This window comes from Arvicola amphibius, chromosome 11 (assembly GCF_903992535.2).
Source record: "Arvicola amphibius chromosome 11, mArvAmp1.2, whole genome shotgun sequence".
Taxonomy (NCBI): Eukaryota; Metazoa; Chordata; class Mammalia; order Rodentia; family Cricetidae; genus Arvicola; species Arvicola amphibius.
Genome location: NC_052057.2, coordinates 70,460,399 through 70,486,719, shown reverse-complemented (window position 1 = coordinate 70,486,719; position 26,321 = coordinate 70,460,399). Strand labels below are relative to the sequence as shown.

Genomic DNA, 26,321 nt, shown 5'->3' with positions numbered 1-26,321 from the left:
GTAGGAAATCCCATGATGAGAGCTGCTCTGCAGACTTTGGTATCAGTCCTACCCACTGGAGTTCACATAAGGTCTGCATAAGTGAAATGCATCAGAAATGTCCTATGCTGACATGTTCTAGGTTTTTATTTCACATAAAAGGAGGAAGTAATCCTTCCTTAGAACCCATTGTAGTTGAGAAGTTTGGCAGAAGGCTGCTCGGGTGACTTTGCAGTGGCTTCTAGTGAAGTTACACTTCAGGAGGATGGGGGGGTGGCACCTTCTACTGAGTAGTTTAAGAAAATTGTATCTGCTAAGAGAGTTTGTTACTTTGAAAAGCCATACTTTCTTTGTCATGGAGAGGAGACTTCTTTTTAGCTCAGAATCACTGGAAAATGTCTTTTCTTTCAGAAAATTTGTAAAGAACACGCATTTTCCTGTCCGTTGGCCTCCTTGTAAGGTTGAGACTGTTTGTGGAACAGGTAGATTGCATGTCTCATCACAAAACAAAATTTTATTCCATCAACACATCTTACAAATTCCACAAACTCATGAGGACAGTGGAGGAAAGGATGGGTCAGCATTGCCAGAGGTGACACCAGAGGAGACACCAGAAGCCGTGACAGGGGGCTGCCTAACCTTGAACTTGAAGCCACCAAGAAGACTGGAACAGAATCACAGCACTTCGTAGAAAGAGCAGGGGGCACATTTTACCATCCATAGAAGGGATGACAGTGGAAAAGAAAGCTTAATAGAGAAGTGGGAAGTCAAGTTGAAGGTGTATGGTGAGAGTTCCTTGATCATTTCTTAAAAAAGAAAAACACAGGAAAAGAAGTGGCATTGGGAAAATCCTAGACTCCTAAGGCTCAACATGTCAACATTGGTTAAGCAGGACCCACAAAATGCTATGATTCTCCTTCCAAAGATGGAGACGAATGAGGGAGCTATTTAATAAATGTAAGGGTGTACATGTGTATCTCGGCCTTGAGATGAGGACTGGGCTTTAGGGTAGAGAGTTGGGATGAGGCGCTAGGATACATCTTTTTTAAGACAGTGCTCAAGGCCTCCATGTTTGGCCCACTATGTTAATTATCTATAATGTGGTCAAAACTGTTCTGAAATCTCACTGTGGCCCTGTTTCCTTCAATTAATGCTTCGCCCCATCATTCATTTTCCCTATTCTTAAAGGCCTAGACAATCCTTATCTTTCCAATAGCCTTCCTTGACTCTTCCTGTGTGTGCTGAATGTTCTGGGAATCCTGGATTACTAATATCACAGTGTATCTCTTCCCTAGACCAGCTTTGAACAAGTTCTTTTGAGTCTTTGCACCATGAGGCTAATTCCTTAAATTCATTTACTTTATTTCCTTTGCATGTATATCTATGTGTAATGTGAATGCATGCTCGAAGTGTGTCGGGGAGCTTGTGGGAATGCATGAGCATGCAAAGGCCAGAATTTGCAGTATCAGCTATCGGCAGCATTGCAGAATGCCAACCTTATGGTGCAGACAAATGCCTATGAGTTTATTCACTCTGTGAAGTTACATGCTGATGGCATATCACAAGTGTATTGATGAAAATATGTTCTGCTTGCATATGAAAGGATTCAGATTTAGAATGCAATAGTAACTTATTTATCCCTTTTTGTTTATTGAATATAGTGAGAGAGAAGGGAACATAGTTTCATTCTTTTACATGTGAATGGACATCTCCCATAGCACTTACTGTGGGAACAGGCTATCTTTTTCTAACATGTATTCTTATCACCTTTGCTGAAAATTAATTGACTGTGTACTTCTGTTCTGTTTCACTGGTGTTTGTCTTGAGGCCAATACCATGCGGTCCTGGTCATTATAGCTCTGTGGTATATTCTGAAGTCAGATGGTGTGATGTCTTTTAGCCTTGTTTGATTTTGCTTAAGGCTACCCTTCCCTACATCCTATATTTTTATAGTGCATTTAAATTTTTGTGTTTCCATTTTTTTTTTGTCCTGAGTTATTTCCAAAGTTACCTCCTGCAGCACTTCCCCCTCAACAAAAGCACAGGATATCCGTCTCACACAGCTAATCAGAGGATGGAGAATAGCCGTTATCACCGTGTTCTCGTTTAGTGTTTTCTAATTTACCAGGCAAACTCTTTCAGATTTTCTGAATCAATAAAGGTGACAGGGTTTCAGATACTCAAAATATTGGGATCAATTCTGGTTTATACAAAAAAGTCATACGTACACCAAGAGTAGAGAAAATGACATGTATGGTATTTAATAGATAAATTTGGAACCAAACTGATTTGTTACTAAAAGACTTCACTGTTACTGTTTTATTAGACTGGCAAATGACAAAAGTCACCTAGGGATAGTACATCCCAAAGATCTGGCTTTCTCTTGCCATTTTCAGAGGTTCCTACAGAGAATGGGTGGAACTTTGTCACCATAGCAAACAAGAAACAGTCCTTCTGGGAGACCCTGTCTGGGTCCCCTGGTCTCATAGGGACAAAGCAACTGTACCTTTAAAACACGCCATCCCTCAAAAAGGCTTGCATTAAAATGTCTCTGTTACTCTCTCTTAGTTAACAAGAACGCAGCTTATGTTTCCTTCTGTTTTGTGTGTGATTTCACCTAGAGAATTTTGTCTACCTCTAACTTTTAAAAAGTTTCAAAAAAGAAAAAGAAAAAAAAAAGCAACATATAGGTCAAAGGGCCTGCTTCACAGAGAACAAGGGCTCACATTAAAACTGGAATCCCAGGTGACAGGAGAATGCTGAAACCCGCTGGGGCCTGTCTGTCCTGCCCATGTTTAAGTGTTCTGCAGCATCTACTCAGCAAGCAGGATGCCGTCTGTCCCTCGTGGATTGCCACAGACCTCCATTACTTTCCTTCTCTGGCCTTTTTGCCATGGGCTACGTCCATCATCAGGCCTGATCCCTACGGTCTAAGTTAGAGCGGGTCCAGGGGGAAACCGCAGAAAGCCAGATGGGCTATTGAGAAGCAAGGCCTCCTCCTTCACAGAAGATGGATCTTAATGGGCCAAGTTTCCCTTTTTCTTCCCGTTTATTTTCAAAGAAAAGTTTTTTTTTTTGTTTTTTTTTTTTTACTTTGGTAATAAAGGCTGTAATCCATTCATCTTTCCTGATATAGTTCTATATATTTTTAACTAAAAACAACTCATACAGACAATAAAATTGGTAAAGGTCACAAATTATTGCTAAACCTAGATTTCAAGGGATTTCCATGTAATTTTCAACACTTGAAATAACACAAAACGCTAAAAGAGCTGAAATGGAATGTTACTTTAAAAAAAAAAGGAAACTTAGAAAAAAAGATATAAAAAAGTCAAGAACTTAGAAATAAGTATGAGGTGACAGGCAAAGAAATTAGAGCAATTAAGGGAAAAATTAAAAATAAGGCTGCGTTCCAACCATAACCTAACTGTGTTATTGAGTCAGGAAGCACAGTGCTTAAAAACTTTAGTAGATTTTCTTTTTTAGGATTTAGTATGTATTTTCCTCAAAACTGTATCTTTGCTAAGAATTCCTCTTGGAAAATGCCATTTCTAGAGCAAATACCTTGCTGTGGAAAGGGTTAGCAGGGCATCTCCGGTTTCTAAGTGACTGGGTGTTAGTATTTAGGCATCTGTACTGGCCTGCTTTGATGTCCTGGCTAGGGCAGGTCCTCAGAAGCAGCCACTAAGAGCACTTGTTATACATGTTCCCTAGATTCCCTTTTAAAAGAAAGGTTCACCTCCCGTCTCTTCTTTTCTCTCTCTCTCTCTGCTTCTCTGCCTGTCTCTCTGTCTTTTCTCTCCCTCTCTGTCTCTCTCTTTTCTCTTCTATCTCTCCTGTCCCAGAGGCCCATCTACATGTGACCATTAAAGTTTTTCAGGTAGTAGAGAGCGTGTTACACCCCCACCTTCTTCCTGAACTCCTTTTTCCTTTGTTTATTTCACAGTGGGTCACTGTGATATATGATATATGATATGATATATGTGATATATGATATGATATGATATGATATGATATGACACAATGAGTCTTGGTACTTTGTAGCCTAGAACACAAAGCAATCCTCCTGCCTCAGCATGAGGCTGAGTCTAGGATTATAAGCACACCCATTGTCCCCCAAGCTTCTGAACTATGAACGATCTGATGTTTAAATGACTGCCACCTTCTCTTTGCTTCTTCTTACCTATTCCTTGCTCTCCAAGTGGAAACGTGAGTCAAGCACACCTGAAGTCCGGTTATTTCTTTGCCAATAGCTCTTCTGCTTCCTGCTGGTCTCACTCACCAACACCCACCGCCATGGTCACCAATTCAACCTTTCGTCTACTCCAAGTTGCTCTCAGTCACTTTTACCCACCCACTCCCTGCACCCTTTTGTACAAAAAATCCTGATTCTTCATAGCAGCAATTTTCCCTTCTGTTAAAACGTTACTTAGATTTATCTCTGTTTTTTTTTTTAATTTCCTTCCTTTTCTGTGCTTTTTGGTTATTGGGTTATTGGAATTTGGGGGTTAGTATTAAAATATATTTTGTTAAATACAGGAAACATTAATCATACTTCATATACATATACATATATAGAAATATATGTTACATATATATATATTTATATTACACATAAAAACACACATAAATACCCTACCCCCTTTGGAAAATAAGGTAGGTGATGCTTCCTAAACTGGAATTATCACAAAATTTGGAACATCATAATATTAATAATTAAAATATTGATCACTTGCTCACCACCACAGAGGAAATAGTAAGTTAAATCACCATGGGATATTTCACAATAGACTCCATGTGGGTCAAAATAATTTGTACATAAAGCCTTAATGCTACGTCTCTTTGTGTCCAGGAGAGGTGGGATGCCACCTCCTATGTGCCTAAGATAGGGAATGGAGGTAGATGGCAGGGCCTGACCAGGAGGAAGCTGTCTAGCTCCAGAACTATATTCTGTACCCAGGGTCAAAGCTCTAACTCCATCCTTATGCTATCCCTCTGAGTCTGGAGGTGCTGGGAGAAGTGATGGGCACCTGCTCTCTCCAAGTTCCTCGGCATGTACTGCACTTCAGCTGACACGAGTTATCTAAACAGCCCAAGTGTTTCTCCTGGTGACAATGCCACCCTAGCAGCTAACTCTGAGTACCCATCCTATATTTTAATAATTGAAAAGTTCCTCCTTTTTGATGGAGAAAACTAGAAAAAAATATCCTAGATTGCTAACCTACACTCTGACTTGTCTTTTAGCTAGTAGAGACATTTTTGTTCCATTTGGGAATTAAACCTGAGGTCTTGCACATGCTGGGCAATATCTGGTCTATACCACAGCCCAAAAAGAAATTAAACAAAGGAGCAATGTTATTCATTATAAATTAATACAAGTTGAGAAATTTTGAAAGTTATTTTATAGATGGTTAACACACACACACATGCTGTAAGACATGTATTGGGGACTGCAGAGAAGACTCAGTGGTTGAGAGAAATCACTATTCTGGGTACTCCCCCATATATGTACATACCTTTATACAGACACCTCTCTCTCACGCGCGCGCACACACATGCACACACATACCCCTTGTACACACATACATATATACCCTCACACAGACATTGCCCCCAGATACATACTCTCACAGACATTACCACCCCACACATACATACCCTCACACAGAAATTACCCCACACATACAAGTAAGTATACCACACCACACAGACATACAACTAGATACATAAATAATTTTTTAACATTAAAAAAGATGAATTTTGAAGATACTTAGGCTTGTTCTGCTGTCACATGCCTATAAACCCAGCACTTGGCAGACTGGGGCAGGAGGATTAGGAATTCAGGACTAGCCAGACTAAATGACAAGTCTGAGGCCAGCCAGGGCTACATGGTAAGGCTGTATGTCAAAGATCATCGAAAATGAAAGAAAGAAACCATAAAAGGCATTTCAAAGTCAACAGAGTACGTAAGAAGCCTTCCAGAAGTTCCCGGATAATGGCAGTTTTCACACTCCACTTAATGGTTGGGACTCTTGGAAGTGGTTGAGAGGACTCAGTAGCTTAAGAGTGCCGCACGAGCATACAGACCTGAGTTATGATCCCTGACATGGAATAATCCCAGTGCTCATGGCCACAGGGACAGGCAGATCCCTGGCCCTTAAGTTCCACATACATGTAAACATCCTAAATTTCAGGTCTAAGCATGTGTGATTTCTCATCCCTAAGATCAGTCTCTCCCCACATCTGTGTGTGTGAATGAAAATGTCCTAAAATCCTAGACCATCTAAAAGAACAAATATTTTGTTTCTCAAGCATGTTGAAAGAAAATGTTCAGTCTCTAGTTCTTAAAATATCTAGGTCCACAGCCCGAACCCTTGAGATTGACAATGAAGAAAATTGCAGTTAAGGAAACAGGCCTGGAAGAGTGACACATAAAGATTGCAAAGAGTCATGTTCTAGGATCTTTTGTCCTGGGCTGAAGAGATGGCTCAACAGTTGAGAGCACTTGTTACTCTGCCAGAGGACCTAGGCTCACATGGTAACTCACAGTTCCAGGGGACCTAACACTCTTTGCTGACCCCTACGAGCACTGGGCAGGCATTTAGTGCAGGCAACACATCCACCCACATGCAATAAAAAAATATATTTTAAAAGAATCATTTGTCTTAACACAGAATTTGCTAGGAGCTTGCACTGACTTTCTCTGCTCAGAAGGCAGTCCATTTGTCTCTTCTCTTTTGGCATTGCATCTGCTCCATCAGGCTCAGACGCCTGGTGGGCAATGGAACCCCCACAGTCCCTGCTTATTTCCCCCAATGTCGGGAGGCATCCACAGTGGCTTAATGTATTTGGTTGTCCCTGGGACAAAAGCCTGTGAGCGAATAGATCTTTGCAGTGTGGTGTCTTCCATTGCCCCACACCTGTAAAGCTCATCAAGGAAGCGTCTCCATCACCTCTTGTTTCTCCTAGGTCTCTACTCAATTGAAATTCAGCATGTGCAAAACCTCTTCCAGACAGCTTAAAAGTTTTGGAATCCAGCATATAAGTAGCTTCCTTCTACCAATAAATCCTGTCTCCTGTAAGACTGTTTTATTCTGTACCCATTAAACATAGCAAAACTTTTCAATTCAAGCCTTCTTTATACCAAATGCAAAAACAAATGTGAAATTCTTGACAAACAGAATTTTAACTTGATGTGTGGTTAAAAACTAAACAGAAAAGTCATAAACTAAAAACATGCTTATCAAATAGTATACAAAGTTGAAGAACCTCAATATAATAAATCATTGAAAAAAGATGAATAATACCAGTGAGCAGAAGAAAATAATTTTATCTCCTTAGTTTTAAAAGCCATATAAAAATTATCAAAGTTAATAGCAAACTCCAACATGTGCTCTGTGTTCTCCCTATAGTGCATCCTTACACATGTACATACATAAGAAATTCTTAGAAAGTATAAAAGAATTTGTCTAGAAATCCCACACTTGCACTCATCAGGAGGAACAATTAAAAATACGGATAAGATATGCATGACATTGCTATCCATGTCCAATAACAAACAAGGAAGTAGCTAAATACCATACATAAATACCCCTGAACACCATACAGCTACTACAATGATATTTTAGAAAATAACATATTGATGTAGAAAGGTGTTTAAAATATATTCCTTACTTAAAATAGGCACATGACCAAACAATATTGTACAACATAATTGTCTATGGTGTATGTACATAGGAAAAAAAGGTAAGAATTGTAAGGAGTATATGATTGAAGTTATTTTTGCATTTCTCTATATTTTCTAACTTATCTTCAACAAATAGCAGAATCACCACATAATAATCATAAAAAAGTTCCTTCATCCAAGAAGACCAAGGAGTCAATGTAATTGTTTTTTGCATCTTAGAAAATCAAAAATCATTTGTGAAGCTGATATTTAGTTAACAAAAAAAAAAGCCTCAGAAGAGTATTATGTGAAACTTACTCTCCAGAATTTTACAGATGTATTTGCCTGGTAACAATCTGCTAATTACGGTAGTATCTGTGTAGTCTAGAGAAGGCTTTGATGACACCCCCGCGGTGTCTGAATCGCACCCGTGCCATGTTTTGTCTGCAGTTTCAAACAGAGACCTACTGGTTCTTGCAAGCATTAGGGTAGCTACAACCGGCTCTGTGTAAATTTGATTTGGTCTTTTGTAGATCATCGAACAATAGACATCACATCCTCTATTTGGGGAGCAGAGCGTACTGTCTTCCAATACTACCCATCACTGAAATGAAGAAACCAAAGATCCCTCTTAGGAAAGTGAGTTGGTTACATCATATCCAGGAGCTCCTACACACCGCATTACAGCCTCTTAGAGCTGACTTTGTTTCCTTTTCATTCTCTTTTCCTAACTGGTAGCAGATAACAAAGGCAGAAACTTGAGCATTAAGGACAAAACTAGAGCATTTGAAATATCACCTTTATAGATCGTTCCATCTAATTCCTTCACGTAAATATGGAAATCCTGATCCAGAGGGCAGCAGGTGAAGAATCTAATTTGAAATGTGTTGTTGACCTGCCTCCGAGCCCAGGCCACTGCCTTATCACCTTCCAGCTAAGAGAACACCACGCTTGCTTTAGAAACTAACAGCCAACCATTGTAGGAAAGCAGCAAAGAGAGGCTGTATACAGACCTTGCATCTGGTAGCTGTATGGCGCCTGTCCAGGTTGAGGGGTACCAAAGCTTGTGCCATAGCTGAGAAATCCCGTCTGTCCAGGTGACTGAGACTGTGACAATCCACCTTCCGTCTTGATGCCTGCCCACAATGCACCTAAATCAGTTAGTGACAGCTGATCTATCTGTTCGTTTTCAGAAGCTGGTAAATATAAACAACCACACACAGCCACAACTGCCTGGTCACAAAGATGCCCCGTCTCGTCTGCAGGAATACAGGGTATGGATGCTTACCGTTGAATGCCATAAACCACAAGCTCAATTTTTCTTTTAGAAAGTCTAGATTTGAATGTTTATTCACACCATTTGCTCTGGTTTTCCTGCATTCAACTTTCTAGAAAGCAGAACTCTAGAGGTATCATTTCCATAATTGATTTTGTTATTTTACTAGAGGAGGTCATTCTGTCATAGTCAGAAATAATCATAATAAAAGAGGAGATACATTGTTCCCAAGCCGCTACATCTCCTTTTCCACTGAGACCTGATTACTCTGAGACTCTAGGATTTTCATCTTTTTCCCCCGAGGTGCTTTGGGGGAAAATGCTAGTGCACAAGGTAGTTTGAAGTCAAAGGAAGCAATACAGGATACAAACAATAAGGAGCCTTCTCCCGAGGATCTAGATTTTTCTGTGAGGACAGTATTAAGAAAGTAGAATGTCAAAGAATTGGAGCCTCTAAAACAGCAGAGTGGTCTATATAGCTGTGGAAGTGGCCAGGGGCACACTGTTCGCCATTACTTATTTTCAAGTGCTCACGTGTGATTCTCCTAAATTCAGGCTAAAGTACATTTGAAGTTATATTATCATGGAAATGCAAGTTTATGCTTTATAGGATTACAGCAAAATTATTTGTGGCTCCCAAATATTTCTCAAAGCATCAGGCTGGTATACTAATTCCAGACTGGAACTTGGCAAAACTGAGGTAGGCCACTGTTTTCAATTGTAATTAAAGACAGTCATGAAAATGGACAACTGACCCTCATTCCCACAGAGGGAACACAGAAACGGTCCTGCCAAGAGAATTCACATTTTTTAATAATCTTGGTTTTCGGTGAAGATAAATTATATCTTTTAGATCTAGGATACACAGTAGTCTTACTGTTTATTTCCATTTTAGGGGAATTTCATGGGTAGAATGAAGTTAGGTAGTTATCCTAAGGCAGTGGAAGAATCTGATTTTGGCTGAGAACGCCTACTTTAATTTCTTGAGTATTTCTGAATACCTCACAATGACCTTAACATTGAAAACTTAGCAGTCTTAACATGTACAAACAATGTGATGTGCTATGCACAGGCAATTTTGCCAATGAACACCTCAAACCTGTGAATGATCCCTGGGAGCTCACCTGCCCTAGGCAGGTGGTTGGAGAGTTCTAGAAACTCCCTTGATTTCCATGTGTCACCAGTAGGGACTTCCCCCCATCTTCCTCCACCCATAGGCATCCTGACCTCCCTCCAGCCTTCACTGGACCACCTTAGAGGCGCAGGATGGGAACTGCAGTGATGGGGAGAAGCACGAAGAGGTGGAAAGCACCCAGAGCCATCCTGTCTCCAAAACCTCTACCCCCAGGCAGGAAACTCGCTTTCCTAGAAACCTGTGAGCAGATGAGTGATGGGTCTAATTTAAGCTCCAACAAATTTGCTTTTATCCTCTCTGCTATTATCACTATGAAAATCTATGCCTATCCCCCCCCCCTTTTTCTTTATTTTCACAGTACAATGTGGAAATCTGGGGTAACACATCGTTAGAGAAAGTGGCATTTAGTTCTGATAGTTTTGAAATAAAACTTCAGAAGCTGGAGTTATATGTAAGTTAGACTTTATTTCTATGTGTTTTAAAATAAACTAATAGAGAATCAAATTCTTTGAGGTCAAGAGACAGCAATAAAGAAGAAAGTTATCTAGCTTCTAATGGGCGGTGAAAAATTTCAACAAAACAGCAATGTTTTCAGTGTTTACTGGAAAGTGTACAACACAAAAATTATACCAATAAAAGACTAATGTAACAGTTAGCAAAATGATATCACCTACAGAAGGACCTATTCTAGTCTTTTCCTACAAATACTCATATACTTTTTGTGACTGTTCTGTTTTTTTCTTAATAAAATGCCCCATATTCATATACTTCAATTTAATTGGTTGAAAAAATGCAATCACAACTCAATTGAAAAAAATGTATTTTGAAATTTGTAGTCTTTTGTAAATAGAACTTGGAGATTTGGCTGGCTTTATTTTTAATTTACAGGTATTGACCCCATTACTATTAGGTTAAATTACACCAAGATAAAGATAATCTCCAGGTGGGAAGGAACAAACAGCATGTGAGCTTTGAATGCTTCCTGATCCGCGCCTTCAAAGGGCGGTCCAGGAGGCGATATATAGATCATTTTTCCTAATGGGTGATAATGCAGAAATTTGATCAGGTAACCACCCCTGATCAAATCAAAACCTCTTAGGGCAAGAGTTTGTTGAATTCTGCATGTACTTCCCTAATCATAGCTAGGCATCTGATAAACAGGAAATGGATCTTTACCCCAAAAGACTTCATTCATACAAGTTTTATCACAAATATGCACAGAAATACTTTGGATTCCAGAGTCAAGTGCTCCGTTGCCAAATTCAGATATAAGCAGAGAAAAAGGAGAGCAAGGGGCCTTGCAACCCAGGCAACCTGTTCACCACCTCTGACCTCAAGGTAAGAGTTCACTGCCCTTACAAAGCTCACTAGGAAGAATCACACGGAACTGAAAGCAAGAGGGTAATGGCAATTTCTGAAGTAGACCAACAGCAACACGCTTGAAGTACTACTCAGACACACAACACAGGCCCACCAGAAGATACCACGAGAAGAACGGTCCAGCGACTCACCATAAGAGGAAATTCCATAGGGCTGTCCCGGCTGTGGGTACGTGGCGTAGGCTGTGGCTTGTTGCATTCCTGTGGTGAACTGTGTTTGCCCATATGCAGCCATAGTTTGTGAGGAAGGGGTAGGGAGAATATGTGGGTATGGTCTGCTATTTGTCAGGAATGACAGAAAATAGAAAGCCCATGCATTAGATGGAAACATGCAAGGTCAAATGAACAACTACATCACAAATTCCAGCTAAAGAGTGCATCTGACAGTCAGACTTCTCACCAGCACTGATAAAGCACTGTCAAGTACTTCAGTGCTGCTAGGAGGTGCTAAACATCAATTTGTATATACATATGTGTGTGCTTAATTAACCCTCTACAAAATTCACGTTTGCTTAAATTAAGACAAAACATGGGCACGGACATGACTTGGAACAAGGTAAAGTCTACTTAGAAAAGTCATGTATTGATTAAGAGAAAATACATCTTACTTGGAAGGATAGATCTGTGGTGGAGAGAATGGGTGAGCTGGTCTTGGGCTAAAGCTGCTGCTCCCGAGAGCTGAGGAAAAAGAAAACACAGTGATTCTAGGAACCCGAGGAGAACACCAAACGTGCGAAAAACACTGGCATGTCACAAACTATGGCATCGCCACAGAAAGCTGCAGGTGTTTGATGTCTGTGATCTACGGACGTGGTGATTTCCTACGGTCTTCCTGATAGGGCTGGAGAGATGGTTGATAAGATCGGAGCACTAACTGCTCTTCCAGAGGACCCAGCTTTGATCCCTAGCACCCACCCACATGTTGGGTAACAACCATCTGTAAGCTCAGTTTCTAGAGGATCCAATGCCTCATTATGACCTCCTCAAGCAATGTACACACGTGGTGTGGACATGTGCAGGCAATACACCCATACACGTAAAATAAAATAAGCCCCTTTAAAAGAAAAAGGGTGGGGGACACACAGGCACTGATTGAGTGGTTCTAATTTGAAATAGTCTCTTAAAAATCCAGCCATAAATACTTATAAATACAGCCATAAATACTTGTCAAGGGGCTTTGGTTGTGAGGCGTGCTCTTCCCTTGGGAAAACCAGGCTGAACTGGAGGAAGGAACAGAAGAAAGGTTCTTTGGCCTATTGTCTGTATGCATCAGGAACGCAAACCTCAACCCAAATTAACAAGAAACGTGGTTCGATCTCTCCTGTGAGGAAAATGGGAGTGATCCTCATTTGCCTGTGTAGATGTAACAGTGTTGTTTAGTAAAACTGCATTCCTACAACTATCCTGAGCGTCTCAGGTTGCAAGCTGAGCCTGTTTGTTCTCGGGCTGCTCTGTGTGTTCCTTTTCTCTCAGATGCATGTATTCGCCTTGGATGCGCAAGCAAGCACTTTTGTTTTGTTTTGTTTTGTTTTGTTTTGTTTTGTTTTTTTCTGAAAGAAGCAATCAAGTGAAACTTAATTTCTTTTAATCAGATTTTCTTGACTCTGGATGTTCCAGAAATTCACCAGGCTTCTATCAAATGTTCTTTGACTCTCATTCAAATTAAAAAAAAAAAAAAAGCAAAAACCAATTTTAAATTGTATAGAGGTTTAAAACGTAGACTTTTGTTATAAGTAGGACAATTTACCTACATATAACAATATATTTGTGAACACATATTTGCCCCCAAACTTTCCAGTCTTTCCCTGCTTTGGTGTGGTTATTACAGACTGGAACAGGGCTGTTTTCTTCCTCTGCCACTCCTCGGTGTCTTCCGAGACTGTCATATCTGAGCTGTATTTCTCTCACTCCTCTGTCAAGTACCAAGCACTCCGAGAATCATGTGCTTTCTCGTTTGTCACATAATGCATTTATGCGTGGCACACTTCATTTCCCAGTGGGCACTTGGGAGAGAGTGGGAGATTCTGCTTAGAATCTCAGGAAAGACGGGTTATCTTTCTCCATTCAGACAAATGAGACCTAACCCAGGGACTACGAAGAGGTCTGAACACATTCTAGACTTTCACTCTGCCAGAGTTCCACCCTGGATGTCACCTTAGGAGGGACAGAATCCACATGAAAGAAAAAGCAGGACAACCTGGTTCATGTCCCCATAGCTTTGAGTACTTATTAAATGCCTGCTTGGTCCCCATCCCCTTGCCCAATGTGGGAACAGTCATGGAAAGCCAATCCCTAGCCTCCCTGTGGGGAGATTGGTTAAAAGCTGCCCTTGCTAGGAGAGAGGTATTGGTGAGAATACACTATAAGGGCTGAGTGACACTTGTCTGGGCCACATTTAGGGACAAGCTCTTCCACTCCCCTTCTGTAAGAATGAAAAGAGGCCAAGAGCAAAGTAGGCAATATCTGCAGAATTATCTCTCTTGGGCAATCACAATTAAAGGCAAATGTTTGTAAAGCAAATGCCACCTGAGGACAGAATCCACGAGACCCTCCTTCATTCTTCTCTAGTTCTAGAGCTGCTTTTCAACTTCAGGGTCATAATTCTTGAAAAGATTATCATCCCAATAAGCTGCATCCAATATACTGTTTTTACATAGAGAACAAGGGGAGATGTTAGGATTGTCTGCCACACTGCAAGTCTGTGAAACTTGTGCTCAAAGTATATGGCTTGTCTGTGTGTATACACAGGAAATCAGTAAGAACTGGGGGCCACAGGCTGTGGAAAGTCACGTCATGGGGTTTCAAGTCACTTACTCCAGCTTTTCTATCATTTCAGGAACAATGTTTGCTTCTTGGCCTCATATGAGCCTTGTGAAGACTAAGAAAGATAATTCACATGAAGGGATTCATATAATGTTTGCATAAATAAATGATTTTCTCTGATTTTCACCATTTTTTGCTGACCTTGCCCTTCTTTCTGTATTTCTGTGGTTATGTTTGTCCACATGTGTGCATGTTCATGTGTATACAGGTGCATATATGTGTTCAGGTGTGTGTATGGAAGCAAAGGCTAGGTTAACCTTGGGCATCCTTTGTCAGGCACTGACCACCTTATTATTTGTGAGACAGGTGGAAGAAGATTGGCTCTATCAAATTGTCTCCTCTGGCCTTCATATGCACATACGGCATGTGTGACCACATACATACGTGTGTCAATACATACCCGTACATGCAAAGTATAAAAAGATAAAATGAAATTGCAGTCATAAACAAGTTTACAAACCTGAAATGAAGGGTAGATCTGATATTTCACATTATACATAATGAACCTGACATGGCTTTTTTTGTTGCTGTTGTAAACTGGAGAAAACAGTATCATCTATGAACTAGTAAAAGCCATGAAAATCACTACATATTTCAAACTATATAACATATCACATGCCATATATGAGTCCTCTAATCCAAACCCTTGAGACCTCTAGTAGCCTATAGCCAAGTGTCTACTTTGCTATACCTCAAGAACACTTCCCTTCAATTGCCTAAACTGCTTTTATAACAGTAATCCAAGAATCCCAATAGATCTTGGTGTCCTGGACCAGAATAACCCAGAGCAAGTGGATTACTGAAGATTATTTTATCATGGCACATACAATCATCACCTTATTCATTCATCAACTCCAAATAAACAGGAATCAGAGAGCCCTGGAAACACACAGACAATCCATATCTCCTTTTCAGTCAACACACCAGTGATTATTCTTGTCTTTCTCTTCCTTCTACCATATAATTTAAAGAAGCTTCCATAAATCTTGCTATGGGAGAGAATTCAGAGTAAGTTGCTAGGTCAAGTATGAGAATCCACTAAGCGGATCAAGAGGACTCTCAGAAGTTTCTTGTTCTCAGTCCATGCCTCCATGAGGCAGGTCTGTCATCACTGGCAACATCCCTCCACCGGTCAGGTCAAAGGTATTGACCTGAGTTTTCACTCTTCTCTGTCCTTCAAATGCAGTCAGCTCCCTCTTCAAAACACTCCACTCTGACAGCTTCTCAGTTCCACTCATTGATTGCTGTGTTCTAATTCCTGACATGGCAATGAGAGAAGGCACCTTCCACGTCTCCACTGAAGAGGCTTAATCTAACAAGGGATATGCAGCCAGATTCTGAAACCCATCTGCATAGATACAGGGTTGCCTCTGTTTCAGTGGTTCCTCCTCCTCCAGCCAGTGACAAGGATGGCAGGTCTGAGAGACCTGAGTCCTGCAGTGGCCTTGCTGAAATGCATTAGACTGGAAGCCAGCCTAGATCAGCCCCACCTAGCCTATCTTTCCTTCCTTCTCTTCTCTAAATTTCTCCTAAAAAGATCCTGGCACCTGACTCCCAACCCATCAGCTCTTCTGGGAGATTTGTGAAACCGGTCTACTTTCTTATGAGTCAGGAAAATGCTGGGCTCCCTGATTCTACCCTGTCCTCACAAAGCCCTTTCTTACAATGGTGTGTGTGTGTGTGTGTGTGTGTGTGTGTGTGTATTTATGTAGAGAGGTTAGAGGCCAACTTCATGTCTTCCTCTGTCACTTCTCCATGTTATGTTTTGAGAATGCATGCTTGAAGTTTTTATGAGTGCAGAAAATTTAATTCATGTTCTCTAGCTTGTGGAGCAAAGACCTTTCCACTGGACTAGCTCCTCAGCCCCAAAGAATCCCTTTAATAAAACCTCTTTAATGACAACTACATCACGTAAAAACCCAAAGTACCAACCAAAGTACCAAGTTTCCCAACCAGAACTCATTCCTTTATTCACCACACTCTAAGCTCAGATGCTCCTGCCAAAAGAGCCCCCCCCCTCTAAACACGAAGCTCACAGACTCTGGATCACCTTACTTTGCTTCAGTGTGATGTCTTTCCATAACCAGTTAAGAAGTACACCATACTGATCATTCCCGATGTTTTCCTCTTCTACTGAGTAGTTTCTACCTGCTGATACACTGTAGTACGATTGATGCCATCAACAGGTGCTTGACTAACAAGCAGTAACACATTTAGATGTGGGGACTGGCAGGTTAGTTAGAGGCCTTGCAAACACATTGTTTGTAATCCCTATGGTCCTTAAAAGTTGCAAATAACTGAAATAATTGTGCCAAGGCTAGAAAGAGCTGGCAGATAAAGGTGATGACGGTGCTGGTGCTTGCTGCCAAGCCTAAAGACTTGAGACCACCATGGTGGAAGGAGAGAACTGGCTCTTGATAGCTGTCCTCTGACCTTCATTCATACCATGGCATGTTTGTGTACATGTGTATGAGCACACACAACTATCTGCGTGTGCGTGCTCATACAAATTAATCACTTTGTACTGGAAAGGAGTAAATGAGCAAAACATCACTATGGTTCTAAACCATAGGCAAAAACCTTGCAATGTTCAAGTCCCCCACGTGTTTCAGCAAACTGAGCACGTTCCTCTGGTGTCTCCACACAAAGGGCAGGAGGGAAAAAAAAACGAAAGAACCCCCTTATGAGACAGAGGTGACACTGCTACCACCACCAGAGCGGCCCCATGCTGCCTTCTCTTTGTTGACTGTATTCTACAAAAATGAAAGAGCTTTGACTCCACAGGGCTCTGCTTCTTAGACCTGCAGCCCACGCCCTGGCGCACCCACTTCTTGCCTCTTTCTCCTCACATAGAGACTCTTCAAGAAATATCTTTTCTAAGGGGTCCCTCCATCTTCACCTCAGCCCTTTTCTAGGGACTTTTTCTTCCTTGGTATCTTTCTAGACAGCAGCTGCCAAGCATCTGAGATTCAAGGTATGACCAAGACCCCAGCAAAGCGCTTCGTCAAAGCTTGTGTTTTCTCCTGTTCTGGAAAACATCTCCTTTTCTGAGGTCCAGGAAAGATCTCTAACATTCCCATGATGACAGCCTCCTAGACACCACCTTTCATTGGGCCGAAGCTTTAGAATTCCACAGTGTCTCCCAATAGGTCCCAAAAGAATTATTCCAGAATTCTCTTTCCGTCTGGATCTCCACTCTGGCTCAAGACTACAGTCCAAGCTTTTTATTTCCCCATTTCATGTCTCAATCCACAAAAACATTGGCCATTTTGTTCCTTCATTTAGGCAACATATATTGAGCAACCCTAAGGCACTCGGTATTATCATGGCTACTGGCAGGTGTGTGTGGACAATACCAATACTCTCTATTCTCATAGAGCTACACAGTGAATGAGAAGACAGATAATAAGAAATAACTTTAAAGCACTGGTGAGAGTCCAGCAGGGGAATACGGAGAACAAACTGCAGAACTGCATGGTGGTATCCCACTGGCTTGAAGATTAGGGGAGACTCTTTACTTTCCAGGATTTTCTTGTTCTCATTTCACATCCTTTCCAATGTCATCATGAGATGCAGGACTCCCTCCATCTTTGTCTCCTGTCCATGCTGGGCTGTATCTTCTCCATTGAGACAGTTGGAGACACAAATAATTACTCTAAACTATTTTTTCTAAAAACGCTCAACTCTCTTACCTCTATGTTCCCTTGCATCCTATCTGCCAATCAAGTGTCTCTTTGCCTGGGTTGCTAAGCCTTCAAAACCATGTTCTCAGCCTTCCTGAAGCTGCAACCCTTTAATACTGTTCTCCATGTTGTAGTGAGCTCCAACCATAAGATTATTTCATTGCCACTTCTTAACTATAATCTGCTACTGTTATAAATTGCACTGTAAATATCTGATATGCAAGCAGCCCTGTGGAGCTCATGACCCATGGGTTGAGAACCACCGCTTTAAAGGGAAAACTCACTCTGCAAATATATTCCAAGTTGAAGAGTTATAGCTTTGTCGGGACCTGTGACTGCCCTGTCTGCCCACTTTTGAGTTGGAAGCCACCTTGTCACACTTTCCTGTTCTGCACCACATCTCCTTCCGTCTTCTCCAACTCCACATACTCACAAGCCTGTCACTAATCCCCTCTGCACTCACTAGTTGCTTGCTCATGTGATACTTTACTGAGCAAGGATGAATGGCCAGCCACAGGTGTCAAGAACACAAGGCTAACAAGGGACAGAATCCCTTCCATTTTGTTACCTCCTTGTAGCACATGCTGTATAACTTGTGTTTAAAAACACTGCTTTTCAAATCTATAAGTGCCACACATATACCCAATAAGCAAATGCTGGGAAAAAGACAACAACCAAAAAAGAAAAAAGAAAGTTCAAAATTCAGCCTGCTACCTAGACACAAACACCATTTTTGTTCCCAAACATACAGAAATACATTCATACAAAGAAACAGCCTTGCTTTAAGAATAGAACTGATTATTCTAAAGACATTACTTTCCAATTTTATTTTATTTTGGCTTTTCAAGGCAGGGTTTCCATATGTAGCCTTGGCTGACCTGGAACTCACTCTGTAAATCAGATTAGCCTTGAACTCAGAGAATTACCTACCTCTGTTTCTGAGTGTTGGGACTAAAGGTGTGCATTGCCACAGGTTTCCAAGATATTACATAAACTACCCCTTCACTTCATCTTAGAACTAAGATGCATGTGTCGACATGTACACTGCATATAGGTATTTATCCATGTATACACACATATAAATATTGGCTGTGTGTGAGTGAATCTGTCATATAGACAGGGCTTCCTTTAAATTCTCTGCTTTCAGTTCCAATTCAATATTCCCACTACATCTCTACATCTCTGATTATCTCTGTTATCATGGAATTGCCTATTCAGCTCTCTCTCCCTCCCTCCCTCCCTCCCTCCCTCCCTCCCTCTCTCTCTCTCTCTCTCTCTCTCTCTCTCTCTCTCTCTCTCTCTCACACACACACACACACACACACGCACACACACACACCACGGGTTGTTCTGACTTCTGGCTTCTGTATACTTATAACCATGTAGACTTCCAAACTTCCCATCTGCAAACTTTCTGAGCTCTGATGCTGACATTTTCAGGTGGCTCATACCTCTCACTTAACGTGCCCCACCTTGATGTGTCGCATAAACTCCACATATGCCTGGCTCTACTTCTCTCTGTCTTGCTTGATTGACCCAATGCCCATTGGTCACAGATGACTTAAGTTCCATAAATGCATCAAATCCCTCATTTTCCCATTGCCAGAATTTTACCATAATTCTTCAATATCTCTTTTTAAAAATTATTTATTTATTTTTATTTTATGTGCGTTGGTGTTTTGCCCGCATGTACATCTAGGGTATCAGATCCCCTAGAACTGACAATCACACTGGCACAACCGTTAGAGACAGTTGTGAGCTGCCATGTGGGTGCCGGGAATTGAACCCTGGTCCTCTGGATAAGCAGCCAGTGCTCTTTAACAGCTGAGCCGTCTCTCCAACTGCCTCCTCAATAGTTCTAAATCAAATGAATGCAAAACTTTTAAACTAGTATCTCACGTGAATTCCGGTGTCTCCAAATACATTGCCCCAGCGCCTGTGACTGAATAAGGGACCTAAGTGTCAGCCTGTCCTTTGATGTCCCCTGTTGCACAGAGGCTAAAACAAAGCCCAGGCAGAACTTGCTGGCCTCCTTAGACTCTGAACCCAGCCCTCTATAGCACATCCATATTGCTCACACAATGCCCATTAAGAATGGCAGATTTTGGTCAGTATCCATAGTTCCATGCCCTTTGGGCTACGGTCTCCTTGCACAGAGCAGCCAATCTGTTGGTGCCCTCCTCCATGGTTCCATGTGAACTTTTTTCTGTTTCCTAAATCTGAGTGTTAGTGTGGGACACCTTTCCCAATAATCTAGCTTCGTCTGATCTCTACTAGAGCACTGCCTGGGTGCTCTTGCAACCTTAGGTCTTCCGTCTGCTATTGCCAGACAGTACTGGGATAATTTTTCATTTGTCCATCCCATTAAGTCCTGAATCGAGATCATTTTCATACATCTTTGAAATTCATAATAGCACAAAGCACATTGCCTGGAATGAGCTAAATTCCACTTAACGTTTCGGGAAAGAAGAAACTGCCAGAAGATGCTCTGTGGTTTCCTTACCGCTCCCATCTAATATCATTAGTGCCAAAATTCTGCCTGTATACTTAATTTTGTATCTGTATACAATTTCATTCCATTGCAGCTAATTGCAAATGTGTGATTCTAAGAACTAGATCGTCAACAATAAATCTACGAAGGCACAGCACTTCTAAAACATAGGTCTTAAAAAACATCAGAAAACATGACAAGGGTACGCAATTTAAGAATTGTCTCTGTTAGAAATCATTTTTCAATAAATTAATATCCTCTGGGTAGCTTGGCAAGTGCATGGCAAGGGTTGCACAGTCAGCCCCTGCCACCACGAAGTCCTTCTGAGTGTTTTCATTGTGACAGACGTGTGATGTGTGCTGTTTAATAGAGGCCTGACGAATGTGAGAGAGATGAAGACTCGTGAAAATACCACTGCTGGACAGAGTCAGCCCAGCACGGGCACTGCTCAGACATGAGTCAGGTGTGAGGCTGCTAAGTCTATTGGGGATGTCTTGACGAGTCAAATTTTTGCCCATGCAAGGTTGCATGATTGGAAAAATGATACAAATAATAAAAGGAGAAAGAAACATCATTCACATACAGAGGTAATTTGGCTGAAGAGTGGAGAACAAAAGTCCTTTTATCTTCTTTGGAAACCAACATTACTTGTAAATACTTCCTAGGGACTACAGACACAGGAATTATTTGTTTGGATTTACATTTGTATCTGTGAATACCCATACGCCTATATAAACATAGTCACAAAGTAAACGAGGAAATACAATTGCTGAGTGCGAATTGGAAAATCTAAGTTTCGTTCCTTACCTGAACCTGAGAAACTGTCTAAAGACCCGTCTGCTGCTGTTGAAGCTACTTCACTGCTGCTCATTGGCTCTGTTTTAACTACAAAAGTAAACACACATCACGTACTGAATTAGTCGTCATCTGTGAAGGTGTGGGAGAGAAAATAGAACATCCTAAATAGTGCTAAGGAATTATTTTATGAGACAATATCTTTCCATTTGAATATAAGTCAGATTTTCTTATTAGCCACTATTTTGAAAAATTCTCAATTAACAATTAAAAAGAAATTGTTAAATTCCTTTTCTATAAGAAAGCCCTTCTTCTGTTACATATTACCCTTTAGAGCCATGGCTCTCACCATTCCTGGTGCTGCGACCCTTTAATACAACTCCTTACGTTGTGACTTCCAACCATAAAATTATGCAATTTTGCTACTGTTACTAATTGTAGTGCAAATATCTGATATGCAGGATATCTGATATGGGACCCAGACCCACAGGCTGAGAACCACTGCTTTAAAGGAAGAATTTAAATACTAATTAAATTCATTTTCAGTCTACAACTACTAATTTAATTATTAGTAGAAACTTTACTTACAATATACAAAGTGAAATTACTTTGTGGTGTTTGTCAAATATCTGCTATTTAGCCCAGTAATCAGAAGGAAAATTTCAAAGGCTTCAAGAAGTAGGGAATAAGTGACCATGCTTAAGTCCAGCTGATTCCAGGGTATGTGCATATGCACATACTCCACACACACATACACACACACACACACACACACACACACACACACACACGTCTAGAATGTTGCAGACACAAACTCAAGCGAATGAACTCCTATCACCAAACCATTTCATATCGTCAATTCATCAAAATGAAAAAAGGAATTTTCCCATTTCAAAACAATACTGATAGAAGATAGTGTGAGGAAAAAATATATATAAACATAATATATATGCATATGTGTATGTATAGATAATCTTTGACAAAGTTCCTTAGGCTGAGAAGTAACATTCTGATTTAGATCATAGGATGTCTACTAAACCTATTCCAAGAAAATGACAGAATTACAGTATGCCAACAAAGAGTGCCACACTGCTTCAGAACTCAGAGCAGCTGCCTTCCCTCTTCCTAGCTTTAGTGTCCCTTTCTGGAGTGTCATTGCTAGCGTGTTCCTAACCCATACGTGAAGGTAACTTAGTCTCTTTTTTCACGGGGGAAATGCATTAATATTCCAAAGTCAACCTGAAACTCTGTACTCCCTGAAGTGAAAGTTCTGACCATAGAGTTCAGGGAGAGGGGCTCCTCCTTCAAAGTAAGAACATTCTGGAATGGGAGAAGATGGTGGAGAAAAGAGCTCTTCTGTCTCAATGTCACCAATCTTTCTAAAATGCCACGCAGAGGACTCATCCAGCTCAAGTCTTGGTCCTGAGCATTTATTTTACACACGTATGATGAGTTGTTTTCACATGAGCATTGTAAGCAGATGAATCAGGCAATCAGTCATTTAAAAAATTAATTACTTAGATGGTTTCTAAACAAAGATGGGGAGAAAAACAAACAAAACAAAACAAAAAACAAAAGAACCCAACCCAAACCAAACCAAACCAAAAAAAAAAAAAAAAAAAAAAAAAAAAAAAAAAAAAACCGAGACTAATGGAAATCATTCTGCCTGATTGTTTTCATGTAGACCACACAACAGCGAGACTCAAGTTCTGACTCAAATTTTCACTTTTCTGCCAGTTGTTTTGGGTTAGAAGGCTCAGCTGATACTAATACATTCCGACAGAAGCCTGCCGTTCCCTTCTCTCCCCGCACCACCAGCCACCTAATGTTCTTGCTCATCATAACCGCCACATTGCCACAGCTGTAGAGAAGCTAACAGTAACTATAGAGGGCTCTCATGCTCAAGAGAGCCACATGTTACTTCATGTTCCTTGAAAGACCTGAAACAACGCCTTCATTAAATCACCCAGCTGTTCCAAGTCCACTCTTTAGACTGACCTCTAATGGGATGCAGAACTGCAAATCAAACACCACACGCTGAGGCCATGGGTAGAACAAGGTGAAATGAAAACTGACCATGTAAAATGCCTACCATGGGCCAGCTTCTTCATGGATGCTATCATCACGTGGGAAACTCTGTGAGGTCTCGGGAACTCCTTAGCCAGGCATTACCTTGTTGTCTCTCTCAGTAAAAACTGAAACCAAAGAGACCAAGAAGCAGCCAAAATGGGATATAATTTGGGGAGCTCCTTTATTCCCAGACCCGTGACTAAAGCTTGACGAAATGGTAATGAGTAAGTAGCACTTTGCAGAAGTCAGAGCTGGGAGAAGGCGGCGATGCGTGGTGCCGCTAGCTGTGGTTTGATTAGAAAGCATGACTCTGCCTGTTCTGCCCATGGAGCTTCCTGACCACTGAGCTTACTGGATGATCTCTAAGTAGAAATTCCCTGCCCTGATGTCAAGAAAAGAAGAAGAAAGAACCCTTCTCCTGCCTAGGCTGTTGGTCCAAATTGCTTCCAAGTCTGCCAAATCTAAGATCAATGATTCCATAGCTTGAACTATACAGTTACTCTGAGAAAGTTTACCTACAACAAAACCCTCTCTATCTCCGTTCCCCTGAAATCTACATCTCTGCATGATAAAACTCAATCAAGTGCAACTCTCACTCCTAACCAGGAAGTTCAATTGTTCTCGAAATCCATTAAAACTAGGCAAAAAAGAGAGGAAGGGAAGATAATACTCTCTTTTAGATCCCAAGATCATTGTCTTTTGCCATTGTTCAAACACAGCCATCTATACAGTAAGAACTAAAGAGTTCCACTGAATCCAGTTTCTAAAAAGGCTCTCTGTTAAAGGGGAGATGATGTCCACAAAGTAACTACTAGGATGTGCATGATTATATCAGTCCTATAATGGAATACTTTGATCTTCAGAGGTCTAATAATTATTGTGATGTAATATATTCTCTGGGGGTTTGGGGAGATGGCTCAGTAGATAAGGGGCTCGCTGTGTAGGTGTGACTCCCTGAGTTCATACCTCCAGGACTCATATAAACTGGGCATTGTGGCATCCACCTATAACCTCTGTGCTGGAGGAGAGGGAAGTCAGGTACATCCCAAGGGATCTCTAGCTAGGCAGTGTAGCCTCAACAGGGAGCTTCTGGCCTAGTGAGAGACCCTGCCTCAAAAAGCAAGATGGAGAATAATAGAGGAAGACATCCCATGCTTAAACACACACACACACACACACACACACACACACACGAAGAAAAACTTCCTTGCCAAAAAAATTAAAATTAAAATATTTTTGGCTTTGTTATGCCCAACTCTACACTGACAGAAGGAGTAAAAAAACAAAAGCAATATGTGCCCACCAGAATCTGACCCACTCCGTGCTACCTGGATGATCACACAAAGCAATAGGCTCCAAGTGACATAACAAAACATCTCTCCCAGGCTTTGAATTTTGATGTACCACATCCTGAATTTTTTTTCTAAAAGATACTGTGACATTTGAGAACAGCTCTCCTATCTAAGGTTTCTGACTGGAGGACAAAAACCTATAAATAACGTTTTCTAACTAAAAGATTACTCCTCAGTTGTAGTCTGCTTGTTATATGACCTCAATTTACTACAAAGTAGTTTTTTTTCTTTTTTTTTCTTATTGACAATCCTGCATCTCTTCTTCCCTCCTGCCCTCTGACCCTGGGCAACCGTCTCTCATAGATGTCCTTTAAGACATTCAGAAATTCCTTCATGTGGCCATGCACTCCGGACCTCAGCTGTCCTGGGTCACTGCTGCCCTTCAGATGCTCCACAGACTTCCGTCTACCAATGCCTTCGGGTGCCAGGGTTGAGGTCAGAATATCTAATCACCTGCTGCTGGATTTTTCTATAGTTTAATCCCTTGGGCCTAATCACCTTTCTCCATGGTGCTTTTTTTAATCGTCTGTGTTACAGAGATGTAACAGAGATTCACAGAATGTTCTGATAACAAGAAGGGGTGCAACAGTGTGGATCACCATTGCCGACAGCATCAGCAGCAGTGTTCAGAGGTTCGAGCCACAGCTGGTTACTAATGGTGCTTCAGTCCCGCTTTACCACCAAGAACGTAAACCTCGAATAAGGTGCTCAGTTTTGGCTATCTCGGCTTTTGTATCTGGTGCTGGGTATTATATACTCAGATATATATAGAGAGATTATGACCATTTCAGCTGTGTAAGGTCCATGCTGTCATATTCACCGGCCCTCGTCTTACAGTATCTCTGGAAGCATGAGAATGCTCCCTCACCACCACCATTGGTTGAGTTTCATGCTGGGAAAATACTGAACTACATCCCTGACTCCAAAAGCATTTCTTAAGGTACAGATAACAGTGTTAAAAAATCTATCAGAAGTCCCACATTAAAGTCAAGCTTACCCTTCTGAAGGAAAGGAGAGGCTCTAAAGGGAAAATCAACCATGGAGGCCTTACCTGAGGGAAGCCAAAATCAAATCAAGCAAGGTATCTTGGGACTAACTCCAGAAGGTGGGACTAAACCATGATTACCTTAAGACAACTAGTGCCTTGGCTATTCCATTATCAGTATGTGCTTTTTTCCTGAACAGGGTCAACAGGAAACAACGGTATGAGAAGCAGCCAGTGACCAGAAATTTCAGACTACAAGTGCAAATTCTAGCATTCTTCACAGTAAGCTGATCCATGAAGACAAGAGAGCCTCTTTCTATACTGCAAGAGAAGAGCTGCCTATCAGACCACTGTAGCCTGGGGAGACTGTGATGCTCAGCCAACTATCCCCATGTGCTGCCATTCCATGTTCATCAACTTCTGGGTGAACTTGAAATGTTACGGTCATGAAAACACATCTCCAAACTTACAGGGCAATCAGAGAAGCGCTCAATCCATTTGATGAGTGATATTCTCCCATGTATTAATAAAACCGCAAAAACAAATTTAGTCCTAAATGGTAGCTCTGTTTGCTGGACTGAGAGCCAGTCTGCACTGTGATGGATCTGCCCAGAAAGGTACATGGTCATGGAACGGCATCAGGCTGGGTGGGCAGCAGTCAATCCCACCCCCCCACTCCCCGGCCAGT

The 26,321-nt window shown here is 41.2% G+C and overlaps 1 protein-coding gene across 9 annotated transcripts in view; it reads right to left on the bottom strand.

Annotated features, from left to right (window-relative positions):
- The window catches only part of Eya1 (EYA transcriptional coactivator and phosphatase 1), a 137,656-nt gene that overhangs the window by 93,915 nt on the left and 17,420 nt on the right, over positions 1-26,321 (bottom strand). For 2 of the 9 annotated variants that reach the window (XM_038347577.1, XM_038347571.1), the window contains exons 2-5: positions 21,239-21,316; positions 12,043-12,112; positions 11,567-11,712; positions 8,659-8,781 (exon numbers count right to left, since the gene is read on the bottom strand). In XM_038347577.1, coding sequence (XP_038203505.1) covers positions 8,659-8,781; positions 11,567-11,712; positions 12,043-12,112; positions 21,239-21,316 — 417 coding nt within the window. Of the gene's footprint in view, positions 1-8,654; positions 8,797-11,566; positions 11,713-12,042; positions 12,113-21,238; positions 21,317-26,321 lie in introns of those variants that run through there. The other 7 variants (XM_038347578.1, XM_038347572.1, XM_038347573.1 and 4 more) reach the window with 5 other exon arrangements.